We start from the raw sequence: 20,398 nt of genomic DNA, 5'->3' as shown, positions 1-20,398 counted from the left end.
TTTTTTATGCTGCCATTTACCAAGGAACTGTGCCCAGTTTGGAAGAAATTGGTGCAGCGGTTACCAAGATATACACATGTAACCATAAGTGGGCGTGGCTACGCCCATTTTCCAAAAATTTATAATATTCTTATATTTCGTCTGAAAATTATTGTAAATATCAATTTTGAGTGAATTATCTTCAGTAGTTACTAAAATATAGCAGTTTTCGTATTTCCGGACATTACCGTTATATGGGAAGTGGGCGTGCTTACAGTCCGATTTCGCCCATTTTCAATACCAACATACCTTGGACTAATGGAAACCTACATACCAAATTTGGTTGAGATATCTCAATTTTTGCTCGAGTNGACATTACCGTTATATGGGAAGTGGGCGTGCTTACAGTCCGATTTCGCCCATTTTCAATACCAACATACCTTGGACTAATGGAAACCTACATACCAAATTTGGTTGAGATATCTCAATTTTTGCTCGAGTTATCGTGTACACGGACGGACGGACAGACGTACAGACGGACAGACAGACATGGCTTAATCGACTTCTCTATTCATTCTGAGCATTTATGTATACATTTGTCTATATCTATCTCGATTCGTTTCGTTACAAACAACCGTTATGTGAACAAAATTAATATACCCTTGTGCACAAGTGCGCTCGGGTATAAAAATGTGTGAAATTGTACACATATGCATATGTACATACATATGTATGTCATGCACCCGGAGTTTTGGTAAAATGAGTTTTTAAAAATTTTGTTCAGTTATTTAATTTATTTTATTATAAAACATAACATTTGTATAATAGGTTAGGTCAGAAGATATGTAATAAATTAACTGACGAAGACCTGCGTGTAAAATGAACTTTTCTCTCAAAGTTTCCACTGCTGGCAAATGCAAATAAGTATTAAAATTTTAAAACTAATTAATACAACTAAAGTAAAGTCTGTGGAAAATTAACAATAAAATACTTTTTCGCGAAATCTATAAAGGACCCTTTTATTTCTCAAAAAAAAACCTGGGTAACAGTTATTCGTCGCCACGCTGTATAGGTATATGCGACTCTAAAGTAAATTCAATTCAAGAGTCGAAGAATAAAGCCAATAAGACTCACATAACAGCATAAAATAAAGCTCCGAAAGTAGGCATTTATGAGGCCAATAAGAGTCATTTAAGAGCCTCAAAAAGAGTCCAAAAATAGCCGTATATGAGGCCAATAAGAGTCCAATATGACTCATATAGAGGTTCATTTGATGTATGAATTTAAGCTCATATATGTAGGCCAACCTTCGCAGAGAGGGAAACACCCTCATACACACACATACACGCACCCGCACACAGTACTTTGCTAAGGAAGTCGATTTTGTCAAGAGGGAGCGCGAAAACTGTTTTACGAACTCGTTAAGAAATTTCTCTACGAAATATAAAAAAAAAAATCTGAAAAAATTCTGCAAGAAATTCTTCATATAGCAACATTATTTCTATGCTTTACCGATTTTCTTCAGAAATTTCGTAAAAGAATCGAAGTGTGCACAGATTATTTCATTATAGAAAATTTGACCAAAAAATCGGATGAGATCTTTACGAATTCTTTAAAATTTCTCTACAATTCATAATACTCTGAAAACATGACTTGCAGGTATGTTAGAATAGATTTCAAGTGTTTTTTTTAGTTGTTACCGGTTCAGTGTTTATCTGATAAATGCAATTACACATATCTACTTAAGACAAAAAATATATGTATATTTAAATTATAAATAATTATATGGGCACGTTACAGGCTAACCTAATATTCGCGGCTTGCGTTTTTATACGCACGCAGTCGAATTGGTTTTTTTTTTGCGTCACCCGAAAATTGGCTTGCGTGCGTTTGCATTTGATTTCATTAAGCGAAACGTCCAATCAAAATCTCACGCAGAACAAAAATTGGAAATTGAGTTAGCTTCATACGCACGCCGTTCAATTTCGGTTGGTCCCATACAAGTTGTATGTGCATGAGAAATTGTTGACAGTAAATTGGCGGCGTGCGTAAATATTAGGATAGCCTGTTACAACTTGATGTCACCAAGGCGAATTAATATAAGGTGATAGCAGGAGTACAAAAACAAACATTTACATGTATTTTGTTTTTGCTTTGGCTGCATAAACTGTCAAAATTTGTAAGAGTGTGTGTAGAAATTCAAACAAAATTTTTCAATTTGATATCAGAAGCCGTGCGGCGAAACACATACACAAAATCAGCTGAGCTAGTAACACCACCTTATATAAATTCGCCTTGGATGTCACCTTACTATAAAAAATGTGTTCAACAAATCTGCTTGCTTGGGTAGGCGACCCTTTTACAGATAGCAGGTGGGAAAGGTATATACGTTAAAATGTTAGTTACTTTCATTGAAGTCGAAGCGGTGGTTTTTAGATACAAATGTTTTACAGAATATTATTTAAAATCAGTATTGTATATCGCCAGATGCTATCCGTTGGCGGTGACGTCCACCAGACGGTTTAAAGTTCACGTAATCAATAGCTCTGATCCAGTACTCCACGAACTTACAGGATTTTACACGAACTTGCAGGAAGTTGCAGGAAAAATGTTCCCGTACTCCAAAATCCTCCAAAATCCTGTAAATGAGATCGACTTTTGGAGAGTTGTGTAGAGAATGAAGTTGCAAGATTTTACCCGAACTTTTTCTTCTGGTAAAATCATGAAAAGTGTCAAGCAATCACTGGTTGACGTTTTTACAGGAAAAATGGTTTTTTGTTCCCGTACGTTTTGTTGTTACTGACTTTTTACTCGCACTTCAGAGAGTAATTTTGCTGTTTGACAGTTTTACAGGATTTTTCACGAAAAGTATTGGATCAGAGCTAATATTTATTGTCATCCTATTACTTTGAATCAAACGCGTAGATACATACATGGCGTATGAGTAACAAATAAACGAATCACTAAATTTTACAGTCTGTTTTTTTAGTGAAGTAAGGTATCCACACACCTATGCGATTCTGTCGGTGCGAATCTGTCCCGACAAAAATTACAACAATGCCACACACTTATACGATTTTGCTGCAGCGATTTATTCGAACCTGTGAATACAGGTCTTCTTTTCGTCGTGCCGAAATCGTAGACTGATGCGTTTTCAGAAACATAAAGGTCAATACTCGGATTATTCCTGATAATATAAAAGTCTCGAACGTTCCATATTTAAATTGGGCGCCACTTGTATCAACACACGTCGAGCGCACGTTTTGTACATTCAAGGTTGTGTTAAAGCCTGTTTTGTTACAAAAAATTAAATTGATAATGAATTAAATCTATGGATAAACAAAGAAGTAATAAGTAAGTGGTCATATGAAAATGCGCAAAGATTTTTTGTATGGAAAATGAGCAGGAAAGAATGTTACTCATACGCCATGCACACGCATGAAAATATCTCGAAAACTTATCCGTAGAATAAAAAATTAACTCGATTTTCGGAATCAGCGAGCAATGCTATACAAGAATTGCATATGTAGTGGCGTGTGTTGAACATTTTTCCTGTAGAACAGTGTTATTTTTCAGTTTTTGTCTTTTTTTAGTGCTTTCTTTTGCCTTTTTTGCTATTTCTAGTGCCTTTTCCTGCCTATTTCGCTATTTTATTTTGCCTTTTCCAGCCTATTTCGTTTTTTTTTATAGGTTTTTAGGTCTTAAAAATCCGTTCCCTGCATATAACACTATTTATTACCTAAATTTCATTAATACGAAAATAAGACAGGTTTGGCGGCTCTGGGATCCTATACCATTATGTTATGAATTGTGGATTGTTCATTAGTCAATTGTTAATTTTTGAAATAAATGCATTAAAATAATGTCGTGGTTATTCATTTCCAGAATAATTAATTACCTACGTATTAATATCAAATAATTAAAGATTTCAAACTATACAGTCTGTTGATTCCCAGCCAGTAGTGGGTTTCAAATTTAAATTGTAAAACGCGAACTATTTCGAACAAGGAAACCAAGTAAAATACATAGTACACTATACGAATATGTAAACCAGGTTATGAGGAAATGTGAGGTGATTGAGTTACTGTCATAGTTGCGATTTTTTCCATAGACTTTTTTCTTAAATTTGCCATAATAATTAATGAGTTTATAAAAAAATATTCTGGTACGAAAACGTGATATAATAAAATGTAGAATCAAAACCCATCATTCTTTTTTCAATATTAATTGGTATTTTTTTGATGTCTCTTAAGTCCCACAGTCTAATTTCAGCCCACTGTGTGCCAGCTAGAAGTGTCTGACAATACTTAATATTACTTTTAAACTATTAATATTTAATATTCTTTAAAATATACATATCGCACCCCTAGATCTAAAATGAGCTAACTCAAAATTCAGCTTCAACGCAATTAATACACAGTTATAACAGTAGTTTTTTAGTTAATGAAGAAAAAATATTTACATTAATTGGATGAGTCCTATGAATTGATTTATTCGAAAAAGTCGCCCTAATTTTTTTTTAGTTGATTGCACTTTAGATCTTGGTGTGCGATATGTACATACAGACATACATATGTACGAAAAAGATTAATAAGAAACTGTATGTCGCATTACCGAGTGTTTTTCGTTTAACCGGCACCGACATATGTACATTACCCGGGTACTCGGGCATATCGGGTAATACCAATACCCAGGTATCAGCCCTAATTCATACATATATACATACATATTAAGGATGCCAAAATATGCGGAAAATTGTGATCCCGGGATCTCGGGATATTTTATAAGTAATCCGGGATCCCGGGATTTATCCCAGGATTCACATTGAGACATAACTTTTAGAAGATGGTAGTGATTCAACAAATACAACAATTACTTGTTGTTGTTGTTGTTGTAGCGGCTACAACAACCCCGCCCAGATCGGTTGGTATCTTAGTCGTTGTCGTCAAGTTCCACTAACGGCAACCCTAGGAAGCGTGCAGCTTCTGTGGGGTTTGTCCACAGGGACAAGGCCGTTAGGGTTGTCGGGTTTTCCGGGCATGCGAAGAGATGTTTCGAGTCATGTGGGGTCTCTCCGCATGCCGGACACTCATTCGGCACATCCTCATTCAACCTACTCAAGTAGGAGTTCAACCTGCTGCAGTAGCCGGAGCGAATTTGTGCGAGTGTTGTGCGTGTCTCCCGAGGCAGATGAAGCTCCGTCTCGTCTATGTCCGGGGGTGGTATGCCTAGAACGGCATTCACAGGTCTAGAGTCTACATAACTCGAGACTGAGTCCCTGTGAATGCCGTTCAAGGCCTGTCTGTAAGCTGTCGGGTCCAGGGGTTGCTTAATGTAACCTCTGGACTTCGTCCATCAGTTCATATAGATGCCTCCTGACGTGCCTAGGCGAGGGCTCCTCTGCAAGCAGCTGTGTGCTTGGGTGGCCACTTCTGTGGCTCCCGATCAGGAACTGCTTGCAGAGCATTATATTATGCTCCTTTACAGGGAGCATTTGCGCCTCGCCGTGCAGGTGGTGTTCAGGCGACATCAAGAGGCATCCCGTCGCTGTCCTGAGTGCGGTGTTCTGTACAGTCTGTAGCTTCGTCCACTGCGTCCTACTAGTCCCTGGCGACCACACTGGCGCTGCGTAGTTCAAAACCGGCCGGCCTATTGCCTTGTATGTTGCCAGCAACGTTTCTTTGTCTTTGCCCCAGGTACTGCCGGCTAGCGACTTGAGGACCTTGTTGCGGCTCTGTACTTTATTGACAATAGCGGTTGAGTGCGCAGAGAAGGAGAGCAGGCTGTCGAATGTTACTCCGAGTATTTTGGGGTTATTCACCGTCGAAATTGGTGTGTCATCGACGTGAATCCCCAGCGGTAGCCTGACCTCCTTCGTCCAGGTTGTGAACAGGGTTGCGGAGGATTTCGTAGGGGAGAGGGCTAGACACTTTGCAGTGAAGAAGCGAGACAGTTCGGAGACATAGCCGTTTACTTTCGAACACAGGTCATCAATTCCATTCCCAGTCGCCATGATCGAGCAATCGTCGGCATAGGAGACAATCGAGACTCCCTCTGGTGGTTTTGTCTCTAAACATTACCGACGAATGTCGACCACTCAGATAATTTGCCGACCACCGTTTGAGCCTCTGTGGGAGAGAGGAGGCCTCTATATCTTCTAGTAGCGTGGAATGGCAGACGGTGTCAAACGCCTTTGACAAGTCCAACGCTACTAGAATCGTTCTCTCACAGGGACGGTTACGGTTAAGACCACGAGTTATCTGAGTGTTTATGGCGTTAAGTGCTGTTGTTGTACTGTGCACTTTACGGAAACCATGCTGATGCTTCGCTGGGGTCAGGTGGTTTGTGAAGTACGGGAGTAGCAAGGCCTCGAGTGTCTTCGCTACCGGGGAAAGGAGTGTAATCGGACGATACATTCCCACGACAGCCGGTTCTACGTACCGGAATTACTCGGGTTTCACCCGACCAAGGGCTGTTGTTTCGGCGATCTAACCCCGTTTAGGTCGGCGAAGTATCTTAGAAGTTGTCCGTCCATAGGGCTACATTCAATAACAATTACTTGTATTTTGTTTTTGCTTTTAGCGGGCCATCGCCAAATCTCAGCTATTCTTACCCGAATGAAAAAAGGCGACGGAAAACACAAACACACTCACGTTTTCACTCAAGTAGGGATCATGCGATTTGTGCATTTGTACAGATTTGTACGTTTTGGCAGTCACAAAGTGGCGTTGTTTAGAAATTTGAGTTCGGCTCAATAAATGATCTTCACTTCACTCACTACCGAAATACAAAATTTTGACAATCAAACGCTACTCACAGCTAATGAAACAACATCACTGTAGGGTAATTAAACTATATGTTTTTATACTTGTTTAAATTCTTTATGTTCAATTTATGGTTCAATGAATTTGTTTGTTATCAAAAAGAAAATTGGAACTTGCTGTCGAGATAAATAAAATTTCTTCCATACTCATGGGAAAAATTGGCGGTATTGGAAAAGGGGGCGTGGCACTTCCCATAGGCGTGAATTATATAATCAGCTCTAACTTCGGAACCATAAGTCACATGAACTTGAAATTTGGTATGCAAACATATCTATGGTAGATGCTTATCTTAAAGTATGTATATATAAATGAGTTTGTAAGAAGAGGCGTGGCAGATAACATAGACGGGGAATTTTTAGTCAGTCATAACTTCGGAACCATAAGTCACATGAACTTGAAATTTGGTGTGCAGACATATCTATGGTAGGTGCTTATAGTAAGGATATACATACATATATAAATGAGACTGTGAAAGGGGGCGGCAAATTACAAAAGCGTTGAATATTTTAGACAAACATATCTATGGTAGGTGCTTATAGTAAGGTGTATATAAATGAGTTTGTAAAAGGGGGCGTAGCACTTAACGTAGGCTTGGAATTTTTTATCAGCCATAACTTCGGAACCACAACTCACATGATCCCTTTAATTCCTTCTGGCGTGGGGTGAAACCCGCTGGTAAAATCTAGTACACAATAAATGCTAGGTTTTAGAGATGCTACATATTATGGACACCCCTAATGCAACACTGATCTTCATATGACAATTTTCATGAATTTGCATACAGAAAAACTTCGGACTAAATCCTGCAACTTCATACTGAGAGTATGCATATTTTACTCTCCCGAAATTGCTCTCAGTTAGAGGAAATTTGCCTGCTGGAACGATTTCGGACTAAATCTTGCAATCGTACTGTTGCAACGCAACTAGTATTAGTCGTTTTTAATCAAGGAATGAAACCGATTCAAAATAGCGTTAAGGTTTCGGTTTTGCAAAGTGTTTATACTTCGGTTTTTGTTTCGTTCTTCAAAATTTGTTTCAGTTTCGGTTTCATTCCACTTTCGGTTTTGGAATAAAAAAATGAAAACAGGTTTCACAAAAAAAATATTAAATAAATGGTTTGTTTTTGGCGAAATTAAACATTGTGATTAGTTTTAATTTATGAAAAGAAAGCAACAACCAATTATACAAACTAATAACCATATTCCACCACATTTGCTTAGATCTAAATGCATAAATTTGTTTATTATATTATTTGTTATTTAATGAGACTTGTTGCTGATAGGTATTTGATATATGTACATACATACATACATACATACATATAAGTGTGATATTCACAGAAATTTTGTTGATATTATAATATAATTAACAATAATTTGAAAAATTGTTAGAAGTGATAGTTATTTCGGAAATGACCACATTTACTCATCAAACTTCTTTCAGTGGGGCTCGATCCAACGACCCCAGCTGACTTAGCTAGTTGCCTACGCACTGTGCTAAGTTCGCCTTAATTATTGTTGCCTTTTCCACTTTTTCATTTGTTAAGTCAACTACAATCAAGTGCAGCTATTCCAGTGCTATTTAAACTTGATCATGTGGGTGTTGATTTCGTTAGTTTTTGTTAATAATTCTATTTTTAGAATGTTTTAACTTTTAATTGTGCTCGTCCTTATGTTATTTGTTTTAGTTTTTTGTGATCTTATAACAATTATTAATTACCAATATGCGCATATATGTTGGAAGGTATCTATGTATGTTCATATGTACAACAAAAAATACAATTCGCCATATGCAGCAATAAAAATGTTATTTTTTCACTGGACAAAATAAATGCAAAATGATAAAAGAAATGCCAGGACGAAGCCACATAATTACAAAAAAATGTGTGCAGCGTATTAAACGTTGATAAGTAAAAAAAAAGATTAACAACGAATATGCTAAAAATAATATTCGTACATATGTATTTGCGTTTGCGAGTATATTACTCGTATATATATATGTATACACATATGTATATACATACATATATGTACAATAGAAAAGTCCAAAGGAATTCATGTTAAGACTGCAGGAGTAATCAAAGACATTCGTTTCATGATTTCAGTGAACTTAAGAAACTTACCTTACTTTTCCTCCGCAAAACTGGCACTCCGGCCCTTGCCAGCCATCAGCACATAGGCATTGGCCGTCCTTCTGACACTGTCCTTCATTTTGGCATCGATTGCCCTGAGCTGTGCAATTAAATGCAGACACCCGGCTCAACTCACTGAAACAACTATGGAAGATTAACAGTAGCAGGAGGAACAAAAATTTCCGCCGGTATTTCGCGTTAAATATTGGTAAAATATGCGCAGGTGAAATTGAAGCTATCATTATCGACACGTTGCAGTTGGAAGACGACAGCAGGGACAATTTTAAAGGCCTCACCGACTTAGCAGGTGGCACAATTCTCCAATCAGCTAATGGGGTTTGCTTGGCTGTGCCTCCTATTTGAGAATACCGTTCTGATTGAGATTGCTTCAGCTGGAAGTCTCGCTTGCCGTTGGCATTATGCTTTTTCCTGTAGCATACGAGTTTTGTTAAAGCCCCACACATATTTTATTTGTAATACTTTTTTTGATTACTCAACATTTACTAGTTTTCTTTTATTTCAGAGCCATTGACTGACATTTTTATAACATATGTACTTTCAACACAATTGTTAACGCCTTGGCAAAACCCGAAAATAAAGATTTCACCGATCAACCACCTTCTTTCTCGGCCAGTGGGTCTAAATGATGGCTATTTTGTCTTGGTTTTAAAATTCGTTCAAACTACGGATAATAATTGAATTAGAACAACAAACGTCGTTGTAATCACTTAAAAATCTATTATTTTGGCTTAATTTTGCAAGAATCTGGAATTATTTTCAGACATTTCTATTTTCGACTTTCTTTGACTTTTCCCTTCGCAACAACAATTCGCTATTTGTGAGCTACCAGGTGGTTTTTTTTTTCTAATTCTAAGACCTGCCACACTGTGTCATTTTATTGTTAAAATGGACAGAAAACGTATACGTTCTTTATTCATTTTCATAAAAACCCATGTCTTTTCAAAAACCTGCGCATATTCTTTGATTTTCATAGTAAACTGAAATGTTCTAATTCTTTCTAATCAAATCAAAGAGTAAAGGTTTTAATTTCTTAAAATTCTGTTTATTAAAAAGGTAATGCAAAAATACATCCCTGACAATTTCTTATTGGTTGGTTATTCGGGCTCATACACGAATCTTCGAACTTTCTATTTTCTGTGATTGCGTTGTGAACAGGAACACCTTTTTTCAGGAAAATATTTGGGCTCGCCAATTAGTGAAGGTGTATAATACCATAGGAAAATATTTCAACAAAACAGGTAAATGGTCATCAAAAGTTGTTAAAAAGCTCATATGAAAAGTTTTTATGAAAAAATTTAGGCTCGTCGAAACTTATAGAAAATTGAAATGGCTGAAGTTGAGAAAGTTTCAACTACAGCGACGAGTTCTCCTGAGGTGGTACCTGCCGCAGATATACCTTTGTCCGAGATTGGGGAAGCCGCAGGCAGCAACGCAGTAGAGTTTGGAACTTCCCCGACACAGGAGCGGTCGAGTAACTCCCATCCTCATGATTCGGAATATGATACAGCCTCCGACCTCGAAGGCGGGGGTGAAGAATACGATGATGATGAGGAAGATGACGATTTAGATGATGATAGTATAACAGATGGGGAAAGCATGACCGATGATGATGACGACGACGATGAAGAAGATGTAAGGCAAGGTAGCGTTAGTTTGGAGAAAGCCGAAATAGAAGCGCAAAAGAAAGTAGATGAGGACCGTAGCAATCCGCAGTATATACCAAAGCGAGGAACATTTTATGAACATGACGACCGTACTGCTGAGGGAGAGGCAGAAAGAGTGGTTAACTTAGATGAAATCGGGGAAGCACAGGATGGATGTGTGGGAAGTGCCAAGCCCCCGCAATCGCCAACAATTTCTCATGCCTCAAAAACAATGAAGAAATGGCAATCAGCATCTGCGGTAGAACGTTGGAGTCATGACCGGTTTGATGCTTCAGAGCAAGCACCAAAGTCACGGGCAGAGCTAGTTTCCTCCTACGGTTACGATATACGTACAGAAGATGCGCCACCGCGTGCTCGCCGTCGCCGAAGATACGGGCGAGGCCCCAGTAAGTATTCTCGTAATTGGGAAGATGAAAGTGCATATTTAAAGGCTAGCAATAAAGAACGCAAACCGCCCCGTCCATCTGATTTCCCTGTATTGAACGAACGTAGTACCCCTAAAACTCGTAAAACACATTTAACTCGCGAGGAAAAAGAAAATCGAGCAGATAGGCGATCAGGTGGCGAAAAATCTGGAAGTTCTCGGCAACCTCCGTTTCAAGAAGAACGACGTGATGTGAAAGGCACGGTAGGTAAGGGGAAATCTTTCAGTCACCAGGTGGGCCACTCTGGCCGACAAGCGCCAATGGAATTTAAGCAAAAACAACGTAATTCCCGGCAGGTTGGTAATTTTTATAAAGATTCTCAAAGCATTCGTAACGACGCGCATTATGATCGACAGAACAATCGCAACCATTCAAATGGCCAACAAAATTCTGGAATGACAGATCACCCACAACAAAAAGCGGGAAATGGTAAGCAGCAAACACATTCCAAGCACTCTCAACCCGAAAGTGCGTATGCTCCAGTTGTTGGCAGTTCAGCATCCACGAGTGGAAGTAGCAATAATCACCAATCATATCAGCAACAGCAAAATTCTATTGCGTCAATACGCCAACAGCCACAATCTAAAAACTCACCAACCACATCCAATTTATCGCAGCGGTTGCAACAAGTTCAGAACCGCAACGATCCAAGTCACGTTGGCAGCATTCAAATGCATGCTTTAGCTTCTCAAAACCATATGGCTAATCAGCAACAGTTGACCGGTAATAATGTAATGAATAATCAACAAGGTAGTCAGCAGCCCCAAACAATGCAGCAGATCTCTCAAGAGCAGCGGGGACCACCAAAGCGTTACTCAAGTCTGCGTCGTTCACAACACGAAGCGCAGCATATAACTGAACAAATGCAGCAAATGCATCTGCAACAACAACAACCGCCGATGATAATTCAAGACCAACACATCATTCAAGCTAACCTCATGCAACTTTATCATCAAGAAAATATCCAAGCAATGCAAGTACTACAACCAAATCAAACACAAAGTCAATCTCAGAAGCCCGCTTCAAGCTATGCTACGGTGCCAGCACCAACTCAAGGCCCACCTTATCCTAACGGTGGTAATAATACAAATCCACCAGCAACATTTTACGTTGCTCCCCCAGATGTTTACACTGCCTCTGCCACCGCTAATCCCCAAGCGCAACCTCCAGGACAATACACACAACAGGCACCACCAAACTACCTGCCAACATCTTCCGCAACAACTACAGCCACACTGGGGTATGCTGGAGGACCGGCTTCAGCGGCCCCACCTCAAGTTGCAGGATCTCCTGCAGCGGCATTCGGCACGTCCTCCGCTGTGCCTCCTTCATCGGCCGCCACCGCTGCAGGAGCTGCAACTACAAGCACTAATTCAAACTTTTCGAATTATCAAAACTACAACACAGTTGGAGGAACTACATATTTTGTACCGCCAGCACAAGCCACTACTCGTCCGGTTGTACTACCACAGCGACGTCCGACAAACGCCATACCTATATTGCCCCCATCCGAGAAGAATAAGCAACGCAACTCAGAGTCTAAAGAAGATGGCAAAACTCTTGTTAACAACTCAACTACGCAAGGAAATTGCCAGCTTTTGGCTCCCATTGGTAGCGTAGAAAACATTGATCATATAATTGATAATATGTTTGTGCAGCGTCCGGCTTTCCAGCCACCACAGCCAGCTACTTCTAATCCCACTCGCAAAAGTTCCTCGCCTTCAACGAATGCAGACAACAGCAATGGGGAAAACAGTGGTAATGTCAATAGCGGTGGTGGCATAATTAATTCGCCACTTACTGACGATGTTGTCATAGCAAATAATGCTGCGAATGGGGAAAAATCTTCAAATGCAGAAAGTGCTCAAATAGAAAAAAATGTTAACAACTCTATGTTACTAACACAGGAATGAGACTATGTAAACGTCATACGCATAGATATGAATTAGGAAATTATGCACCCCACTTTCTTAAAAATTATAAATATCCATAATAATCATGTCTTTTAGCTATAACGATATGAAGGAATGCAAAATACACGAAATACATTAAGTGAATTTCACGAATTTCGATTATTGAGTCAAGTAAGAGAATTTATTATGATGCTTCTGTTTTATTTGCTTAAACTTTATTCTGTCAAAAGTTAATACGTGTTTGCATATACATACATACATATACATGAATTTTAATAAATTAACTGTAGCTTTAAAAATTGTAGAAAAGAAGCGTATTTTTCATGAAATAGATTTGTTATTTACCTTAACTGCATACATGTACATACGTATGTATGTAGGTATGACTGATTTTCCTCTTCGAATAAATATAAAGATATATTTTATTCAACACAATTTTTTATGTTACGAGCATTATAGTCAAACAAAACTTTGAAGCTGCGACTAATGAAAATCAATTCGGCTGGCTTTAGTCCACATGAAATTGAAGTTTTTGTTGTAGCAGCATACAAGCTTCCCAAATAGATACATACATAAGTTTGGTATTTGCTATGCAGAATCGACGACGAGCTCAAACGACCGAAAAAATTACCAAAAATCAACGCCATCCCACCTTTCATTTAAAAGAAGAATTATAGAAATCGGAAGACGTGGCCCAAAGTTACATACATAAAAAAAAGAATAGTAGGTAATATTCCGATAAATTGATAACCTTCTCCTTTTTTTGAAGTTGGTAAATAATCATACCTGAAGGTCATAATCTAAAAAATTAAGACCTTAAGAAAAGCGGTTTTTAAGTTTACAGTTTACCTACTCTTCCATGATATAAATGAGGACACATTTTATTCGATGCAGCTATGAAATTTGTGTGCACATAGAAGGGATGGCGGACATCTCTGCATACTTTACTAATTTTTTTTTTTTAGATTACGGCACTTTTGCAGAGAAGGTACCATACGTTCATATATTTATGTATTTACACAAATACATCAAGTGTAAAGCCACTAATTTGTCGATAGGTGATGCCGACGAAAAACAGACGACGAAAGGCATAATATGGCTGATTATCTTCAACTATTGAAGCATTATATGATTCTAGCTTGGAAAAAACATAGAAAACATCCATGTTGTTGTTACAACAGCATACAAATTCCCCAAAGAGATTTTGGGGAGTGTTGCTGGAGTGACAGTCCTTGGCCAGATATAAATCTGGGTCGTTCCGGTTACGTAGACCCGACTGTCGTGGGAAGGGACTATCCATGTTCTTGATCGGTATTTGCATACGTATTTATGTATAAATATGTAAGCAGAATTTAAGTTTTATTATTGCTATTTGTTTGATTTATTCAACATTGATGAAAGGGGTAGAAAATAAATACAACTTAAACTTGATTTCATAAATGCAAAAGAAAATATGAAAAGATAAATTGATAAAAATTACATACAAGTAAGCAAGTATGTGCATGAAAATCATGAGTTTACATTAATTTGTTAGCGTTTTTTAGTGATGTAATTAATTCTTACTATGGTAATGCTTAAAAGAAATCCATATGCTCAACTAATCTTATTACGAAGATAGAACTTAACTAGCTGTATGCAGACTTCAGCATCCTCTGCACTATCGTGACCAGCCTCTGAAAATTTAAAGTTTTAATTTAGCAAGCAATAAGTAAGAAATATGTTAATTTCATACCATTTTCTTGTATGATGCGTTTTAAATTTTCAATGCATAAAGTTTTTAGCGCACGCTTTTTTGGTGGTCCCATTTTGTGAGGAAATAATACCGATGTATCTACTATCACACTGTGTATTATCTTCAAAGCCTTTAAATCACTATCCAAACTGTGGCCGACTAAAATACTCTTCGAATGGAACATAGACATTAGAATGGCTTGAACATCACGCAATGTGCGGGTCTCGTGCTTCAGCATCGCTTCTGTTATACCAGAATAACTGCAGAAAAATTAAAACAATTGAATTTGAGATAGTAAAAAGAGCACATGAGTTCGCATCCAACTTACATAGTATTATAATCTATAATTTTATTTTCTGGTTTTACAAGCGCATCGTATACTGTTCGCCCATTGATATCTACGACCGTCACGCGTGTCAACTCGATGCCATTTGTGGTGTAGCACATTTCACAATCGAGAGCATAAATATCTTTCTTTGTTGGTATGTAATCAACATCCTTTTCGATTGTTGTAACAAAGCCGGTGAGATTATCCAAATCTACAAAGTCGGCAACATGATAATTAGCATATGAGCAGCCAGGAGTTCCGGCTGGTTGCTGACAGCAACGATGATGATTGTCCGCGAAACCTTAATGTCCAAAGCAAAAGTTCGTTGACTATAAGAATTTTAAGAAAATATGATTTTATTTACACAAACCTCTGCGGTAGCCGGCACTTTTAGGGTGGTAATTACATTCGTCCACACACACCTCATCATAAATTTTCGAATTAAAAACCTTTCCGCATCGACTACAGTAGCGTTCGTCTGCATTTGGGCGCCTTGAGGGCTTAGAATTCATTATTATTGCAACGCCAGGACCTTTTCCTGGCCGCGGGAAACCATTTGAAATTAGTTGTTCTTCTGTAAGACATAACTCGTATACTATGTCGTATGCTTTATCTCCTGGCAGCTTATCGAAAGGTTCATTTCCATCGCTGGCATCACTTCTTCTGCAAGCATTTTAAAAATACTTTATTCATATATAATTTTTTGATTGTGGTATGTACATTAGGGTGGGTGAATTTTTTACTATGCGCGTATAGGATATGAGGATTCTACGTGTAATTCAAAGCAAATTTGCAGAGGAACCCATGCACAACACTATTAAGCTAGCATTTCAAGGTACTATTTTATATACATATATATGTACATACAAATGTATATGGAAAACTTGGAACTTAGGAGGCCATGTCCCATTCGCAATTTGGCAAACTCCAAATTGATTTTAGACACACGGTTTTTCCGAAAATTTTTTTAGAATCACTCGTAGAATCCTGTGCTATACGCTCATAGTAAAAAAAAAATCTCCCATAAAAATTTACCCTCCCTAATATATATATCGTTAGCTTAATATAGAAAGGCCCTATATAACATTTTTATTTCTTTGTAAAGATTTTTTTTTTTAATTTAGATATTATCCATTCAAACACTGTGTGTGGTTTAATACTGCGATAGTTATTTTTATATTCTATTAGATGGTTAGTGAATGGCCTGCCGACTTTTCTACAAAGGAGGATTTCAAAAGAAAATGAGTTAGGCCCTTTCTGTATTAAGCCAACAATATATACATAAAAAATTCAGCTTACATTTTTTTCTGGACACTCCATGTATTGCTTTTAGCTAGTTTTCCAGCTAATATGACTTCATGAGACACCATTCTGTTTGAGTTGGCAGGTTTATTTCCAGAATCTAAATTACAAAATTACGATCTGTTCAATGTAAAATTATCAACAATATACTTAACCTGTCGCTTCTTTTCGTAGTTTATTAATAGCTAACAAGGCGCTACTTTTGTATATAACAGGAGTATTACATTTCTTAAAAACAGCAAGTTCTTCTGTCTGTGCCTAAAAATCCAAAACGTAATGTAAAATGTCTTGTTATGTTAGGTATTAAAGAACTCTGAAAATATTAAATTATGTTTAGCTATCTACTGTAAATTTTTTTTAAGTAGAAATTATGTATCGCTCCTTTAAGCGGTAAGGCACAGATTTATACCTAGCCAAGGAGTGTCAATTCCCTAGCATTCCCAGACACTATTTGAGAAATTTGTATGCTCTTAGATAGATATGTATATATAACGGTGAATTCGCGCTCCGGCCCTGGGTTTATTATGGTCTAAAAACTGATTAGAAGGCCACGTCTAGCCAAACCCAAATGAAACCTAACATAACCATAGCTCCCCAAATATGTTGCAGTGTGTTTTGCTGCCTTGTTCGACCTTGAACCTTTTCATAAATACTCTTGACCCAGTGATCTCTGTTGAGCTGCGTGATGGTGTTTGTGTCTATCAGAGTAGGATGGGAAATAGGTGGTCCTCCTCGATTCTGAAGTTTTAAAGCAGAGGTCGAAAATATCCCTCTCCACTTTGAAAGTGTCCCAAAATAGCCGTCACTATTCAAGAAAAAAAATAACCCACAAAACAGAACAGGTGGCTTATTTTTGTAGATGTGTGCTCCTCTCAGTGGGAAAGGCTTATTTGCATATACTTTTCCCTTGTCCAGGACACTTACCGCTGGAAGAGGAAAAATAAGTTGTTGTTGTTAGAGCGCGGTTACCCATGAACGCCCTTATATTAGCAAAATTTTTAAATGTACCTTGATCTTAATCTTTGCATTTATACTTTTCTTTATCAATAAAATAAAATAACTTATTTTCGGTGTATCATATTATGAATGTGCACGCTCTCTTCTTTGTCATAAATGTTCGCACATGTATGTGTACGTATATGTCGTGTAAAGAAACGCCTAACGCTTCGCTTCCACTTATGTACGCTCACTTATATTTTTCCGTCCTAAAATAATCCACAAATTAAGACACTAAAAAAAGGTCCCTGCCAAAGTCTTTGCCTAAGGGAAATTTTAGCAGTTGATAAATAACCCACAAAAAGATCGCACAGAGTGATATGCGACGGTGAGAAACATTCTTTGCTTGAGAGATGAGTGTTTGTGTAAACACCATACAAGACACTTGGTGACGGTTATTTTCGATCTCTGGTTTAAAGTCATTTGACTATGGGCAGCTTTCAATGTTGTTCCAACATCAACCATAAAGTATGTATATAGTACTTAAAAATTGAGTGTATCACCGATGTGACAAGCCGAAAAGTCAGATTTTTCACGAGACGCGTTAAGTATTCTATTCACAAAATATAGCACATCTAGTTTCTCAGTGTAACTCTCAGTAAATAGTTCAAATATCCCGTTTTTTTTTTTTTGAGTTTTGGAAGTCTTTTCATAAATGAGCAATACGTAGTTACCCGTTCCCACGCATCAGCCATAGTCGGATATATAGCTAAGCAATGTTTCACCATCATCTCGTAATATTGCATACGTATGTTAAATGAGATTTTAGAAGAGTTCGATTCCAGTACTGGTGGTTTTGCTGGCTTTACCTAAACAAAATAATATGAAACACTATCGGTCAGTTGTAATGAATAAAATGAACGTACGGTTTCTTTGGTCGCTAAAGCTGTGGTAACTTTATGGGCAACACGTTCTCCCTTTTTTGTCGTTTGCGATGGGGTAAATGCTGGCTGCTTTTCGGCTCTAAGTTCGTCTACTTTCTTCTTGGCGCGCTCTAACGCAATTATATTGGCCACAGGGGCAATAGTGCGAGCTAAAAAAGGAGGAACATTTTTCATATTCATTTCTTTTTTTAAATAATAAAAATATACAGCCGGTTCGGATGGGTGGAGTTAAGTAACTTTTCGGTATGAGTGGCGTTAGTTGACTTTTTTCTTTGGCCTTGCGAAGTGCTTCCGTCGCTTCCCGTACCTTTTCCTCTGCGTCTCGTACCGCAGCCTCCACCACCGAAGCTTCCTCTTCCCGTTTGCGATGCATAGCTGCTTGTCTATTGAAAATAGCCTTTAATTTGAATAGAAAAACGAAACATTGGAAAATAAATGCAAAAATACAAAAATACGTATTTGTTTTATCGTGGGTGCTTACTTGCATCGCATTGCGTATGTGATCTGGTTTACGTAATAATAACGGAGATTGCAATTTTGATTTTTCCGCATTGTGGTAAGCAACACGTTTTTTTTGCAAAGCACTGGCGGTGGATTCATCATCTTGTGATTGTTTACGTTTCAATGGATTAGATTCATGAGTTACATTTTTTTGTTTATTAGCATCGTCTTTATGCAGAGAAGCAAAATCTTTTTCCAGTTGCTCGTAGATCATTTGACATTCTTTATTAATTTCTTCCGTTATTGGAAACTGGCCTGTACTATCAGTCAATTTGCTTGTAGGGACCTGAACTATTTCTGAAACACTGATATCTGTTTTTGAAGAGGATGAAGATTTCGTGGAACTTGTTTTTGAACCACGGTGGTGTTTAGTTGTTTCTTTAATCGTTGATGAAGTAGACGACAGTCTGATTTTCGATGATCGGGGAGCAGAACTTGATTTTTCATTTTTACTATCGACATGAACTCTCTTTCGGTCTTTATCTTTTCTCAAGCTTTCTTCTTGTCTATGCTCTTTGTGTTTTTTATTTTCTGTTTTGTGTCTTTCTCTACTGTGGCTTTTCGATACTTCTTTGAAGATAACATCCTTATTGTTGTGCCTTTCCTTTGAAACCGATTTATCATTTGAAACAGGACTTTCTGTTTTAAATTTAACATCTTTACTACTACGATGTGATCTCTTCCCCTCCTTAATGCATTCGTCCCTTTTGTTATGAATCACAGAGTTTAGTGTTTCATCATTTTTAACATCCTTTATATTTTCATGACATAAAGGCTTTCCAGATTCACTCTGGATTTCGCCATTTGATTTAATGTTTTTGTCGTTAACTTCATCATCTAAAATCTCACCTAGTTCGTTTAATTCTTCCTCACAGTCATCAAGATTTAAACTATATACATCTTGGTCATTTTTACACGTCCCCGGTATGTAAATCGGAGCACGAAATTCTATAGCTAAGGATGGTTTAGATGGGCTAGCATTTAGAGCTGGTTTCTCAGGTTGATATTCCAACTTTGGCTTGGATTTTGTAATTGTAGGGGGTAGTGGTAGCAATTTAGGCGTAGGCTTATACTCCGGCACCGTTACATTAGTTGAAGTGGGAATTTCGTCTGGCAAAATATGTAGTAAAAAATTTAAGCATATGTACATATCTAATATACTTAAAAGATACGTACCTTTCCGCACATGCTTAAAATGACAATAGGGTCTCTGACAGGATTGTGTCCCAATACCTACACCAGAGCTCTTTGTGGCCGCATAATATGGACATGGGAATCCTTTAAATAAGCCAAGTGAAGGTAACATTTTCTTGTTTATAATTTGCGCATTGTGTAACACAAAATGCTCTTAAGTTTGTTTAATTTGACTATTTCATCAAATTACTTGCTAGTTGCAGATAACATGGTTGCCGGCAAAAATGGAATTCCAAGATTTAGTTGAACCACTACAGGGCGACAAAGTGTAAGAGGATTACATAAAGAGCCAAAAACACCACACAAATAGCTTGTGAAACCTTCTTTTGCTTTGAAACTAAAAGTGTGTTTGCATTGTTCAACTTTGCGTTCAACATTTGCGTTCAACTCAGCGCAGGGTTGCACGAAAAAAAGTTGAATGGCTAAAAATATCAAAATATGAAAAAATATCAAAATATTCGCCATAAAAAGGTGTTTGCATTGTTCAACTTTGCATTCAACTTT

The 20,398-nt window shown here is 37.7% G+C and overlaps 3 protein-coding genes across 4 annotated transcripts in view; 1 reads left to right on the top strand and 2 right to left on the bottom strand.

Annotated features, from left to right (window-relative positions):
• dsd (attractin-like protein dsd) overlaps positions 1-9,784 on the bottom strand; it is a 23,838-nt gene extending 14,054 nt beyond the window's left edge. Inside the window, exon 1 of the mRNA XM_017617048.1 lies at positions 8,926-9,784. Coding sequence (XP_017472537.1) covers positions 8,926-9,398 — 473 coding nt within the window. The 5' untranslated portion in view covers positions 9,399-9,784. The remainder of the gene's footprint in view (positions 1-8,925) is intronic.
• Positions 9,785-10,036: 252 nt separating this feature from the next.
• Positions 10,037-12,959, top strand: btz (CASC3 exon junction complex subunit). Of its 2 annotated transcripts, XM_017617047.1 has the most exons (3): positions 10,037-10,193; positions 10,255-11,340; positions 11,401-12,959. In XM_017617047.1, exons 2-3 carry the CDS (start codon positions 10,282-10,284, stop codon positions 12,955-12,957), a joined length of 2,616 nt encoding a protein of 871 aa, XP_017472536.1. In that variant the 5' UTR covers positions 10,037-10,193; positions 10,255-10,281; the 3' UTR covers positions 12,958-12,959. The 2 variants fall into 2 exon arrangements, with proteins under 2 accessions (XP_017472536.1, XP_017472535.1); XM_017617046.1 differs by having other exon boundaries at positions 10,255-12,959.
• Positions 12,960-14,258: 1,299 nt separating this feature from the next.
• Positions 14,259-20,192, bottom strand: LOC108363625 (RNA exonuclease 1 homolog). The gene is made up of 11 exons (XM_017617045.1): positions 19,877-20,192; positions 18,681-19,810; positions 18,407-18,596; positions 18,182-18,348; positions 17,990-18,124; positions 16,475-16,577; positions 16,317-16,419; positions 15,388-15,680; positions 15,018-15,318; positions 14,690-14,949; positions 14,259-14,630 (listed from the first exon to the last, which is right to left on the bottom strand). Exons 1-11 carry the CDS (start codon positions 20,004-20,006, stop codon positions 14,551-14,553), a joined length of 2,892 nt encoding a protein of 963 aa, XP_017472534.1. The 5' UTR covers positions 20,007-20,192; the 3' UTR covers positions 14,259-14,550.
• Between the last annotated feature and the right edge of the window lie 206 nt (positions 20,193-20,398).

The sequence above is a fragment of the Rhagoletis zephyria genome, unplaced genomic scaffold (genome assembly GCF_001687245.7).
Source record: "Rhagoletis zephyria isolate East Lansing unplaced genomic scaffold, Rhagoletis_zephyria_1.1 Rzeph_scaffold_01320, whole genome shotgun sequence".
Lineage (NCBI taxonomy): Eukaryota > Metazoa > Arthropoda > Insecta > Diptera > Tephritidae > Rhagoletis > Rhagoletis zephyria.
This window is presented reverse-complemented; position numbering and strand designations above follow the sequence as displayed.